We start from the raw sequence: 13,199 nt of genomic DNA, 5'->3' as shown, positions 1-13,199 counted from the left end.
ATTAAAGTGGACAGGAGTCTTTGGGTCTTGGTAAAATCTGATGGCACTCAAATTAAACTAGTTTCGAGAAAACGGAGGATGCTCCGTTTGAATGTGATAAAAATCAGATAAATTTTCTTTACATTCACAAGGAAGTATGAGTAATTTGGGTGCGTACACATGGAGTACATTTCTGCATCCTTGCTTCTGGGTCTTGCAGTCGATGGGGGATAAAAATAACGATCAAATTTTCTTTTCAAAACAACCACTTCATCTCGAAAGACTGTAGCTCATGAATTTGGACCGCAGCCATCATATGCATGTTACAATCTGTCAAAGCAGCTTCAACCCACACAGTATTTATAACAGTGGTCTCAAAACACACTCCATAAAGGGCCAAGAGGATGCCGATTTTCTCTGCAACTCAAGCGTTCACATTTTTACGTAGAGGGAATCATTTCATTACTGATAATAAAGAGTTCGGCAGGAACGAAAGCCTTCACCCTCTTGACCTTTGGTGATCTACTTTCAAACCAATGGTGCGCAGTTGTGGCCCTATTTGAAGCATTTTATTGTAGTTGTGTACCACAACATATCCGAGTTGAAAGCAAACAATGAATATCAATTTGTGGCAAAGACCACCTTCTTTAAATTGTGGGAAACATCCAAATCTGGCCAACAATGTACAGATTTTATGTGTTGTCCTCCATTTTTAAAGAGCTGTTTCATGGCCAGATGTGTGCTATTGCCACACTGCTTCATTGATAAGTTCAGGCTGAAGTTAGTGCTGTTGTCGCACAATGCCACACCAAAAATATGCCCTGGAACCCAAATGACAACCAGACAAGCACATATGTTGTCCATCCCAATCTGCCGTACGGAGCCTTTTATCTGCTGCACCCAGGTTGTTATCATCCAGTTGTTTGAGTCCTCTGTACTGAATCCTGCTCAGATAAATATGCCACATGGCCACAGTGATGTTCCCTTAAGGTACAAGGAGTATGCCTCTCCTTGGTCATCGTCAGTATGGTTCAACAAATTTGGAGTGTTCATTTTTTCAATGATTTCTCAAAAAAATAATAAACTGATTCTGTAGTAACATGTTAAATACTGACACTGGCATGAAATGTGGTGTAGATATGAATAAATGGAAAGATCCTTGGAATTTTTTAGTTAGTTATTTAGTATTTGGCCAGAATCTGTTAAAAGAATTTAATACTTATGCAGGAATATTAATGGAAATGTACAGTCACCAGACTTCAAAATACAGGTACAGACCATGTTATTACATGTTTGTCGTGCCGTATGTGTGAGAGTAGTTTGTAGCAAAAAGGTGGCAGAATGACGCTGAACAAGCTTATATAGAGGTGGGCCACGTGATGGCTATGTGTTGTTTGCATTAACGAGGCCCAACATGGCTCATACGTGACACAACGTGGCGCCTGTGAGGATACCCGGAAATATTGACAGTTGCAATATGTGGCCCATACAAGGCTTGAACGTGGCACATACGAGAGACAGCGAGGCAGACTAGTCCAGGAGTCCAGGACAGGCTACCTGCAAGAGCAGGTTCCACTCTGAGAAAGCCCTTGTTGTCTTTTTTAAAACATCCGTTTCCTGTAATTCATTCAAAAGAACATCATATACGTGGCTCATTATTCCAACAATCACTGAAATTTCTGACAAATCCATACGTGGCTCATTATTCATGGCTTTATTATTCGGTCTGACCAGGGCTTAAATCAACTGACCTCAAAACTTGAAGAAAGTCTTGATCATTTTTGTGTTTTTTACCTGCATCATCACCTGTAATGCTGCTATACGGGGGCGGTGCATCGGCAGCTACCTGTGGACTTTCTTCTGGGTCCTCCTCATTGGACAGCTGTGAGAAGAAGAAAAACCATTTCCCGTTTTAAAAAGTGAAATGAACTTAAACATGGAAGGCATTTCTCTATCATTAAAAATGCTGTAAAACTAGGGTATGCAACAATATATCATGGTTACAAAAAAAAAAATTAAACCTGTTTTGATACTGAAATATGTATTTCAAGAGGAAGTAGACAATTTTTTGACCCGAAACAAATGAAAAATAGAAACACTCGGACAGTGCAAACCTCCGCCAAGGCCATAGGGTCACTGAAGTCACATGGAATACCCTTTGGCAAAGAGACTTATTCCACGTCGTTTCACGCATCTGCCGTCATGTTTCAGATTCAGTGGTTAACACTCTGGGGTCCGAGGGCATGTTTTGTACAGTTCACTCGCCTGGCATAAAGGTTTTATTATTGCTGTTAACAGCTCTCCCTGCATCCCATAATCAAGGTTTATGTCTCTTTTTTTTTCAGGACAACCTGTACTTTCAAAATATATGAAATATACAGTTGTGTTTTATAAGTGTAGTAAAGGTTTACAATTACAAATAAGAAAGGAAAAAGTAAAGCGGGAAATAATTTTCCACACATTTATTCAAAACACACAGCAAACTATAATAAACTAGTAACACATCACTCCTAAAAACAATCTTTGGTGTGTCACGTGAGGTGAATCTGCCCTACGATTGGATTATGGAAAACCATGTGACGGTGAACCATTTCCGAGTGGGCACACACATTAGGGTGGTCCATAAAAATGGTCAATTTTTTTTTTTTTCAAAAAAACTTCAAGTCTCACCCTCTAAATTTGTTGTACCTAACATAAAAACACATCATGTACAATTTCATAAAAATATTTACTGGTAGCACACAGCCCTTAAAGATTTTGCTCGCAATAACTGTCATATATAGTATGGTAATTTCCAAATATTTCCAAATTATTTCTGTCAGTTTAATATTGATATGTCAGGAGAAAAATTATGACAATACATTGGAAAATCAATTCTTTTCATATCCCATAAAAATAGTAACCACTAAAACATAAATTGTGAGATGCAGTTCTTCTTGTACATGTATCATGCTCCTACAATACCTACATACTGGGGTCGCAAAGATTTTGTAACAATCATTGTATTTTCATTTTATTGATCAAATACTGTTTCATTATTGATAAATTTAAATAAGTCTATGCTTTATATATTTCCACAAATATTCTGATCTAGCTCAAAACAATAATGTTCTTTATGTCATGCAGTACTTAATATTCAAAAATAAATGTATGAATCAGCACAAGAACCATTGATACAGCTGTGTAACATAAGAGAACATCCTTTACATGATAATGACTTGATATACTGATCACCTAAAACAGTAAACATGGTAAATGGACTTCTATCTAGTGAAATGCTTTCACAATGCATTTGTAGTCTTCAATCTTTATCATTGTTAGGGCATCCTGATGTGCCATGTCAAACAAGCCATCCACAGATTCACAAAACACTGTTTCATCTTTCTTCTGCTTGTCTGTATTGTGATTCTTGGTCTTTTTCAATGTTTTCCATTTTCCGAACAACTCTTCTAACTTTGTGATCAGATGCTGCTTTGCCCTCAGTGGGATTCTAGCTCTCTCCCAAAAAGGAATTACCATGTCTTTCTTTTTTTCCCAAAGCATCATAAAATGAAGGGGTGAGAGTAATGAATTTCCAACTTTTATTTTTTTGAACCACCCTAACTCACATTGCTCATGTCATCATACAGATTCTATGAGGAGTACAAAGATGGTGGATGGTGGCTTGAAAGTCCACAGAGTTAACTTTTCAGCAAAACAAAAAAAAAAAGTAAGTTTCTATCTCATATCATTAAAAAGTTATTTATAATTTAGTAAATGTTGGTCTCAGCAGTCGTATACAATGCCGTCGGCCCCAGAAGGTTAAACCCTTAGATCTTCAGCAAATGTATTTATAAAGAGAAACTGCATGAACTACACAAGTTTTTTTATTTTCTAATAAGTTTATTCAATGAGGAGAAACAAATGCTAAATTATTGTTGTGTCGTAACTTAATTTTTGTTCAGCCTTTGTGACCCATCTTCATGAAGTTAGATGCAAAAATGTTGAAATTGGCCCTATTCTGCAATGATAAAGAATCCTTAAAAAAAAAAAAAAAATACTGGATCCGGATCATGTTCCAGATCATTACCAAAATTTAATAACTTCTAAGTTAGGCCAAGATACACCCCTGGTAAAAAATTTAATTGAAATCTGTTGAGGATTTTTTGAGTAATCCTGCTAACAAACCAACCAACCAACCAACCAATAAACGGACGCAACCAAAAACATAACCTCGTTGGCGGAGGTAAATATATCAAATGTAACATAACTCCCCCATACTATGCCCTATAACTGAAAGTTTTATTGTTAACATATAAAATACAAAGTGGTTGCATTCTTCATCTTGCCAAACTTATTGTGACTTGCTTGACGTGCCTTGTGGTCTCAGGGCGCTGGCCTGTACCTTGTTCCAAAGTTGAAGTAGTACGTGGGAAATCATAGAGCCTTTGGTTTTCAAGGTCCACCTTATGGAACAGTTCATCAGCCATTAGACAGGTCAATCTAGTTGAAGCATTTATAAAACTTGTTTCTTTCCCAGCATTTAATTCTTCCCTAATTTAATTTGCTTATGTTAAAGTTGTGGGTTCAAATTTTGATGTTCTCGATTACTTTCTTGTAGTACTATGCATAAATCTCGTATCAATTTCTTGTATGTTAATGCGTTTTAAATTGCAAAGCATTCTGAGTGCATGATAGGGAAACACTTCATAAATAAATGAGCAGAGGTGGTTTTGGTGGCAAGATCATTTCAAGCTATGTGTAACTTCAAAATGACATTGAAAGAGAGTGAGAAGGAAGAAGTGTCTGTTTTGGCTATATACAAAATCCTTTAAACAGGGTTGTGTGGACTTGTGACCACTGACCACACTGAGTTTAAGAAAATAGCCACTGTTAAAAAAAAAAAAAAAAAGCGCAACAGTGGCCTAGTGGCCATGAGCACCTACCAATGAGCAACAAGTCTTCATAAAATGCATTTAAACAAAAGTCAAAACTTTGTGTGCCTGGTCTACTCAACATGCCCAGACATATACCTACTGTGACAACATTCAAATTAAACTAATATATAAAAGAATAAACTAATATATAAAAGAATAACTGCAAATTACTACATTAACATTACTACATGCTTATTTAGGGTCTGCTCCTTTCTCTGCCCCTGACCAAGACAGCATCTCCACATCTGGAGTTGGTTCCTGGGCGCCGGACTGTAGCTGCCCACTGCTCCTAGAAGTTGGATTGTGTGTAAACTGTAATTAGGATGGATTAAATGCAGAGGACAAATTTCACTGTATGTATGTATAATATATATGTACAATGACAATAAATGCTCTATTCTAAAAAGATGTCATGGCACAAAATATGAGCTTCACTGGTCGTCAAAATTACCCAAAATTTAAGAGGTGAATATGCAGAAAATGCAACCAGCAACTTTAATCAAATATGGTGGATAAAGTCAGTGGACCATCATCTTGCAACACAGGTCACGTAAAGGGTCACAGAGGTCAAGTTCAAATCAGAGGTCTCGCTGACTGTGCAGATGTCTTCAAAAGACAAAGAGTGAATTCAAATGGTAAATGGACTGCATTTATATAGCACTTTTCCATCTGAATCAGATGCTCAAAGCGCTTTACAATTATGCCTCACATTCACCCCGATGTCAGGGTGCTGCCATACAAGGCGCTCACTACACACCGGGAGCAATAGGGGATTAAAGGCCTTGCCCAAGGGCCCTTAGTGATTTTCCAGTCAGGCGGGGATTTGAACCCATGATCTTCTGGACTCAAGCCCAACACCTTAACCACTAGACCATCACCTCCCCTGAGGTTCAATTCAATTCAAGACAAGATGGTGAATAAAATCAATGGACCATCCTCTCACAACACCGATTATATCAAGGACATAGATGAAGAAAGGTCATCATTTACTGTGTGCAGCAATAACTTCAAAAGACAAACAGTAATTTCAATCCAACATGGTAAATACACTCAGTGGACCATCCTCTCATAACACATGTAACATCAAAATCAAAAGTCTAAGGTCAGGGTCAAATCATAGGTCATCATCTGAAATACGTGAATGATTGTATTTCAGAAACTAGATGAGACAATGAAACATGGTTTTCTGCATAGATTTCGGCTCTGCTCGGGCTCACAAGTGTATCAAACCTCTGGCATCAATAACATCGCATGACGATGTGACACAAAGACAAAAAATGAGCTGGTAGCGAAAAGGCCCTGCAATTGTATAGATACTTTGTGTTCAAGTTCTTGTGTTTAGACCTGGAAGGGACTCACTCATCTTTTGATTCACTCACTGTATTTTACAGGTGGCATAGCAAAACAATTGTTCATTTTGTGATAAAAGCATGGAATTTGGCACACATATTCTAACTTTAATGTTTTTTCAGATATGGAGCCATCCTTGAGCTGACTTTGCATGAGCTACACGGGTCAATATTTAAAAATGCTCCAATCATGTTGAAAACTATACCACATTGTTTGTCTGATCATAATGATTCCAAAAAGGTATAGTTTGGACTATCTATGACTGAATGTTCTGGAGTTATGGGCTAAAAACAGCAAAAATGGTGACAAAAATCTACAGCCTGACCGATATTATCGGCCGATATAAGCCCTTTTCAAAGTACTCACTATCGGCCAAAATTCTGCCGATAGATGTTTATAATTTCTCATAAACAGAACAGTTACTGAAATAATGTTTGTGTCGGCAATGTAAAATGTCCTTGCACCGTTTGTCCAGTAGATGGAGCTCTGACTCCATTCTTCTGAGAGCTGCCTACACCCCTGCTTAAATGTGTTCATCACCGGCCCCGTAGTTCGCCGTCACACTGCACTGATCAGCTGACAAAAGCATAAAAGTTTATAAGGATGTTGTTTATATAACTGCGATTACATTCACCCCACATTTCTCCCGTTTCAGTTCAACTCAGTTTGATTAACTCAGCTTATGTAGTAATGTGTCAAATGTGCTTCATTGCGTCAGTCACGCTTTTTATTAAGCCCACGTTGTGTAGACCTTATTTCTAGCATGAAAAATTTTCATTTACTGTTAAGAGGTTGAAACATTCAGATTCGTCGTCCGGAAGGGTTCTGAGAATTACTGCCGTTCGCCATTAACCCTCTGGGACCGACGCCATCGTATAGGACGGTTGGGACCAAGCTTTACTAAATTGTAAATAACTTTTTAATGATATGATAGAAACTTAACTTTTCAGCAAAAAAAAAAAAAAAAAAAAGTAAGTCCACGGACTTTCGATCCACCATCGACCATCTTGGTACTCCTCATAGAAGATGTGTGATGACGTGCGCAATGTGAGCGTCCAATCAGAACTGGTTCTCCGTCACATGGTTTTCCAAAATTCAATCGTAGGGCAGATTTACCTCACGTGATATGGCAAAGATTGTTTTCAGGAGTGATATCTTACTAGTTGGCCCGTTTGAATAGCCCCCTAACTGCTCCAACTGCATTTTAGCATTTTTCTGAACTTGAAAATTCTTCTCTGTTATAAAGTTAATCAATATGAGGACAAAGCTTCAGCTTTTAGCCCATACCTTTTTTGTTAAGGGTCCAAAAAAAAAAAACATTTTATTCATTTAAAAAAAAAATAATAATAATAATAATAATAATATGGGCTGATTTATTGGCTATCTGCAATTCAGCCGATTTATCGATTATCTGCATTTTTTTTCATCCAAATATCGTTATCGGCATCGGCCTCAAAAATCCATATCGGTCAGGCTCTACAAAAATCATTTTCAGTTTGTACAGGGGTCAAAAGTTAAAGTTGCTCCAATTTTGGTAAAAAGTGATGCAAATTATTGGTTGAAATAAAAGGATTAATAAATGGAATAGTTTTGACTATGTTGAACGCTTGGTCTCCAAAGTAAAGGTCATACAAGGTCGACGTCCATTGGATTCTATGACGTATGACGTTATTATGTAACATGATAACTAAGCATGACAGATGGTGCAAACTATTCCTTTCTAAAATGCTATTAACCAATAATTTGTGTTTTGTTTTGTTTTTACCCAAAAGTGGAGCAACTTTAACTTTTGACCCCTGTACAAACTAAAACTGACCTTTATCACCATTTTTGCTGTTTTTACACCATAACTCCAGGGAATTCAGTCATAGATAGTCCAAACTGTACCTTTTTGGAATTGTTATGATCACACAAATAATGTGGTATCGTTTTCAACATGATTGGAGCATTTTAAAATTTTGGCCGTTGTGTAATTCTTTATTCACCCTGTAGCTCATTAGAGATCAGCTCCAGGATGGCACAATATCCGAAAACAATCAATTTAGAATACGTGTGCCAAAGTCCATGCTTTTATTACAAAATGAACAATTTCTATGGAAATTTTAGCTATGCTACACCACTAAGGGTGCATGCTTAAGCTTTTGCAAATCCTAGAAACTCATACATACGTGTGTGTGCGTGTGTTTACGCTCCTTGCTAAACAAATTGGTGGATGAGATGACCGGTTAACACACCCATTTGAGTGTGCAGGTCATGATGAGCTACACAAACACTGCCTTTAGCACATTAAAGCCATGCTAGCAACATTGTATTTATCAACAGAATTTGACAAAAATAAGTCAAATCAGTAATTTAATCATCACTAGCTAATGTCACGGATGTTCATCTTTGAATTAAAAAATGTATTCAAATGAAACCGACGCCACTGTTGGCTGGTTTAATCAGTTAGCATTAACAGCAACGTTAGTGTGTTATTTAAGGTATTAGTCATCTTAAGCGTTCTTCTCATACCTGCTGATATCTGGCGCTCGCTTCACCCATTCCAAATTCAACGGCTGCGACTCGATAATAAAAACAGAGATGCCAAATAAATGTTATATAACAGTACCAAAGAGAAACCCAGACCTCCTCGATATAATGAAAACCTGCTTCTTCGACTGCGAAGGGAAATGTCAAGTTCGCACGATTTGGCTACTGTAAAACACAAAACTTCCTGTTTGAAAATTAACCCCGCTTCAGGTCAGATGTGACTCGTAGAATTAAAGCTAAATTATAGCCACGTGTCGTTTTTACGAACGTGATTCTTTAGCCAGTCATCTTTAATTCAAAGTCGTCGTCTTTTGGGCGTGTTGGTTTTATTGTGAAATCCAAACAGGCGCGTTCCCTGTTCTTGGTAATTCCAGCAAACTTAACTCCTCCCCAAGCGATTGACGTCATTAGTCACAACAAACCCTCTACCGCCCCCGTTTGACACAATACGAAAAACAAAAACACAGTAAATAAGTAAAATCAAATTTAAACATAGGGAAAGACTACAATTTCACCCTTCAAGTCCCAAAGGTTCTGCTTCTTGAAATTCATTAATTTGAATCACAATAAATGTTTTGAAGTGTGTGTGTTTTGTTTTAGGGTTGCATTTACGTCACACCCTAATTCCACTGGTATATGTGTTATGCATCTCAACCAGACAATTTTAGCAGGTAGGATTTGGCAACTTGGCAAAAGATCTTGGACAAGCTCAAATAAGGAGGTCATAGGTCAAAGTTTCAGAGGTCAAGGCCATTTAATTTGCAGTTTAAAACTTAATTTTCTGATTATATTTTATATGTTCTTTGGCCCAGTCAGGTTTATTGTTTTCACCTGTATCCATTTGTCTGTTAACAAAATACCTTAACGACCAAGAGATGGATTTTACGCAAATTTTGCAGGCCGTTTGCCTTCCATCCAAGGATGATCCCATTAACCTTTGAAATTTAGAGGTCAAATGTCAACTTTAGAGCAAAATGAAAGTAGACAGGGGAAAGGTTTTCAAAGACATACTTCTTGAGTCAGAGGTGACACACTTACGCATGGGGCAGCGCAGTCTCGTTTGAACCCGTGTGTGATATTGCGGGATTTGACCAATTTTGGGGACAGCTTGCCAGTGTGCAACACAAACACAGCATCACTTCACACGAAAAGATGGTCTGTTTTGTTTTCAGGTGCATTCACCAAAGCACTCGTGAAAAGTGGAGTTTTTAAAATGTTTCCAGTGGAGAAGGGAAGACGAGGCAAATAGAGGGTGTGTCGGTAAGTTTTGGCCCCTTCTCCTCAATCTTCTATTGCATAAATGGGCACAAATGTTCATATTGACATTTTGTAGGTTCAGCTGTGCTTGTTGGAAAGTGGTTTGATAAAGGAGTCTGAAGGTGCATTTCATGGGACCTCAGAAGTCCTCAATCCAGAGAAGCTGATAAAGGAATGAGGCTCTCAGGAAAGGACCTCATTTTATATGCCCTCGTGGGATGCCAGAAACAGAACACTATCTGTTTCTTATGAGGCAGTTACCCTTTACTTTTGCAGTCCTTATACTCTACTTATCCTGACATTGTGTTGTGTTTGGTTTGACAGGTTGCCATCCTCTATGCCAGCCATTCCTCGTCCACTATGAGTGATAGATGACTATTTCATCCTGTCCATGTTCAATATTAATCCATCATTGGGCCATATAAATGGACAACCACAGGATAAGAATGCAAGCATACCACAGAAGTGACAAGTACAGGACACAACACATAATAAACAGAAAACAAACATACAACAATCTCTCCATCTGATGTCTTCTGAAGGTTTTGAGCATGCGTGAAACTTTCCAACAGACTCATCGGACATCAACTGACAAGGAACACATTTAATGAATTGAGACAGGATACAAACTATATCAAAAGTTCATAGAAGTTATTTACACATTTCTCCAATCCGTCATGGTGTGACAGTCACTTTACTATTGAACTTGAATATAAAGACATCTCAGCTTTCAAAATGTGGCATTGCATCCGACCTTGAGTAGCCTTGAAGGTCATAATAAAGGTCAAGCAATGTTTTCTACTGAGCATGAATGTTGATTAGCTTCAGGCTTTGCACTTGTTAGACTGGTCTGAGCATTTAGGTTTATATACCAATAACTGCTTTCAGTTAGCTACACTGCGTGAGTATTAACTTAGAGATAGTTATTTGCAGTTGGGTTTATATTCATGTTTTGGGCAGGACAGTAGAGCAGTAGTTAGCACTCTGATCTCACAACAACAACAACGCCATGGGTTTGGTTTCACCTAAGCCCAGTTCGATTCTGTGGTGTTCTTGTGGTTGCATGACCCCCCCATCAAAACATGCACAAAAGGCTCATTGTCCAACATGGGTCCAACACAAGCAATCATGAGCAATAATAATGATTAGAAATGCAACTGGGTCTTAAGGTTTTATTGTTTCTTTATGTAAACTAAAAAGACAACAGTACCTGTGAACATTTTGTATGCAATATCAAGAGTTAATCATGGTTCTGGTACCTAAGAAGCACAGGGTAGGTGGTTCCTATGTGCTTCTGGTTGTAGTGGTGGCAAACAATCTCCACGTCGTACAAACTGAACTGGACTTTGACACGCTCATTGGGCGAGGTGAGGAAACACAAGGTGTAGAGGGCAAATTCAAACTCGGGGCTGACGCCAATGAAGATGCTGCCTTTGGGTTTTATACCATTCTTCCAGCTGAACTGTAGCGCCAGGATGTGCTTGTTCTCATCAGGCTGCAGTGGAAAGAAAAAGCAATGCCAGTAATGAGGAGATACAAGAGGAACTGTTTGACAAAGTGGTTGCAGCGCTCGTCCTTGTCAGTCTGAAAAGAAGAGGTAAGGAAGAAACGCAGATGGCTAAAGCCTCTCTGGCGGATCACAGCTGCAATATAGAAGCAACAGCAACATGAAGCTGTATAACTGATGATGTGACAGACAGCAGTTGAACTATGCAGTTTCTCCAGATCACTAACCCGAAGTCACTTCCTCTCCAAGCCTTCATGGTCACACTCTGGAAAATTGAATAAACTTGCAAGGCTTTCTCGTAGACATGTTAAAAAAAAAAAAAAAAATCATAGACAACAAGCACGGCAAACAAAGGGACTGGAATTCAGCTGACTGAAAAAAAAAAAAAAAAAAAAGGATGTTGATGAAGCAATGCATTCTGGGTTGTTTTTTCCTATATGCGGTTGGGAGAACTACAAGACTTTCCATATATAAGTTTGCTTCAATTCACAGGATGAGAGATTGGTGGAAACCAGGTGTCAATACTAATACCCTCATCAGACATACGCTGACCGAGGCCGAATGCTGTCATAATGACACATCCGGCCACAGTCGGGAAGTACTGAAGTGCGGTCTGAAGACCAATGGACAGCTATCTCAGGGCAGTCTACATATTTAGTCCCATTCGCTCGGCTGTCCCAAGTATGTTGCACATGTTCAAAACACTCTTGGCTGGACATAGACCGCCATCAGAGGTCTAGGTCCAGTTTGTGCATCATCTGAATGCAATCTACATATTCTGACGCCATCATAGCATTTGAAATGATCCGATCGCAGTTGATTGAGCTCTGAGATGGATTGGTCACAGCAAAGCCTGCTGGCATGTTGTGCCACGGTTGTCCACCTCCACTGGACCCCGGCCAGGGAGGGCAAAGGAAATGTTGACATGTAATAACATGTATGTGGCACATATTCATCATGTGCAGTGAATGTGAATGAAGCACTATCAAACCGAAAGCACCATACACCACTGCGGAGCACACGCCGCTGCAAATCTGAACAGGCTGTTATATCCATAATAGATCTTACAGTACAGATATATGTCCATTCCTTCCCACGGGTGACATAAATAATGTGAAATACTGTGTCCATCATATCTGTATAGACCACAGGCAACTGTGCCTCTCCGTGGTGTCGTGCGCAGTAATGCGTCATTGCACGTGTCAGGCTCGGAGCTGAACAGATCTCACCGCTGTAATATACATATTACTTGATCACCTAACTCTGTAGGAGATATGATGTGGAACTGTTTTGCCAGGCCATAACAACATTAATAAACATGAATCTCACCTACAGCAACAGCCCAGCTGGATCCTGCACATTCTTGCTATGTGTAGCGGGGGCTTTATAAATGCCTCCAAGTCTACTCTCAGAGCCGCCACATCCCACTTTCTCAGCTCCCTACACTGCCTGGAATTTACAACGAGCTGTGTACTCCAATCCTCTGGATGGTGTTCAGAGAGCCTTCAGATATGAAACACAGTCTATGCTCACTGGCGACTCCAAAACAATCCCCAACAGCTTTCAGGGTTTGGTCGAATTGAAGCTGAAAGTCTACTTGTCATCTTGATTCTTTCATTTCTGCTCCATTGTAGTGGTGCACAGAGGCAGCATTACAAAAC

The 13,199-nt window shown here is 38.9% G+C and overlaps 2 protein-coding genes across 3 annotated transcripts in view; both read right to left on the bottom strand.

The window, feature by feature from the left end:
• LOC117517116 (NEDD4 family-interacting protein 1-like) overlaps nt 1-8,938 on the bottom strand; it is a 34,997-nt gene extending 26,059 nt beyond the window's left edge. Inside the window, exons 1-2 of one of the 2 annotated variants that reach the window (XM_034178041.1) lie at nt 8,757-8,938; nt 1,786-1,861 (exon numbers count right to left, since the gene is read on the bottom strand). In XM_034178041.1, the coding sequence (XP_034033932.1) occupies nt 1,786-1,861; nt 8,757-8,786 (106 nt within the window). In that variant the 5' untranslated portion in view covers nt 8,787-8,938. Of the gene's footprint in view, nt 1-1,773; nt 1,862-8,756 lie in introns of both variants that reach the window. The other variant, XM_034178040.1, reaches the window with a different exon arrangement.
• Nucleotides 8,939-11,185: 2,247 nt separating this feature from the next.
• endou2 (endonuclease, polyU-specific 2) overlaps nt 11,186-13,199 on the bottom strand; it is a 40,414-nt gene continuing 38,400 nt past the window's right edge. The window contains exon 7 of the mRNA XM_034178039.1: nt 11,186-11,526. Coding sequence (XP_034033930.1) covers nt 11,272-11,526 — 255 coding nt within the window. The 3' untranslated portion in view covers nt 11,186-11,271. The remainder of the gene's footprint in view (nt 11,527-13,199) is intronic.

The sequence above is a fragment of the Thalassophryne amazonica genome, chromosome 9, assembly GCF_902500255.1.
Source record: "Thalassophryne amazonica chromosome 9, fThaAma1.1, whole genome shotgun sequence".
Lineage (NCBI taxonomy): Eukaryota > Metazoa > Chordata > Actinopteri > Batrachoidiformes > Batrachoididae > Thalassophryne > Thalassophryne amazonica.
This window is presented reverse-complemented; position numbering and strand designations above follow the sequence as displayed.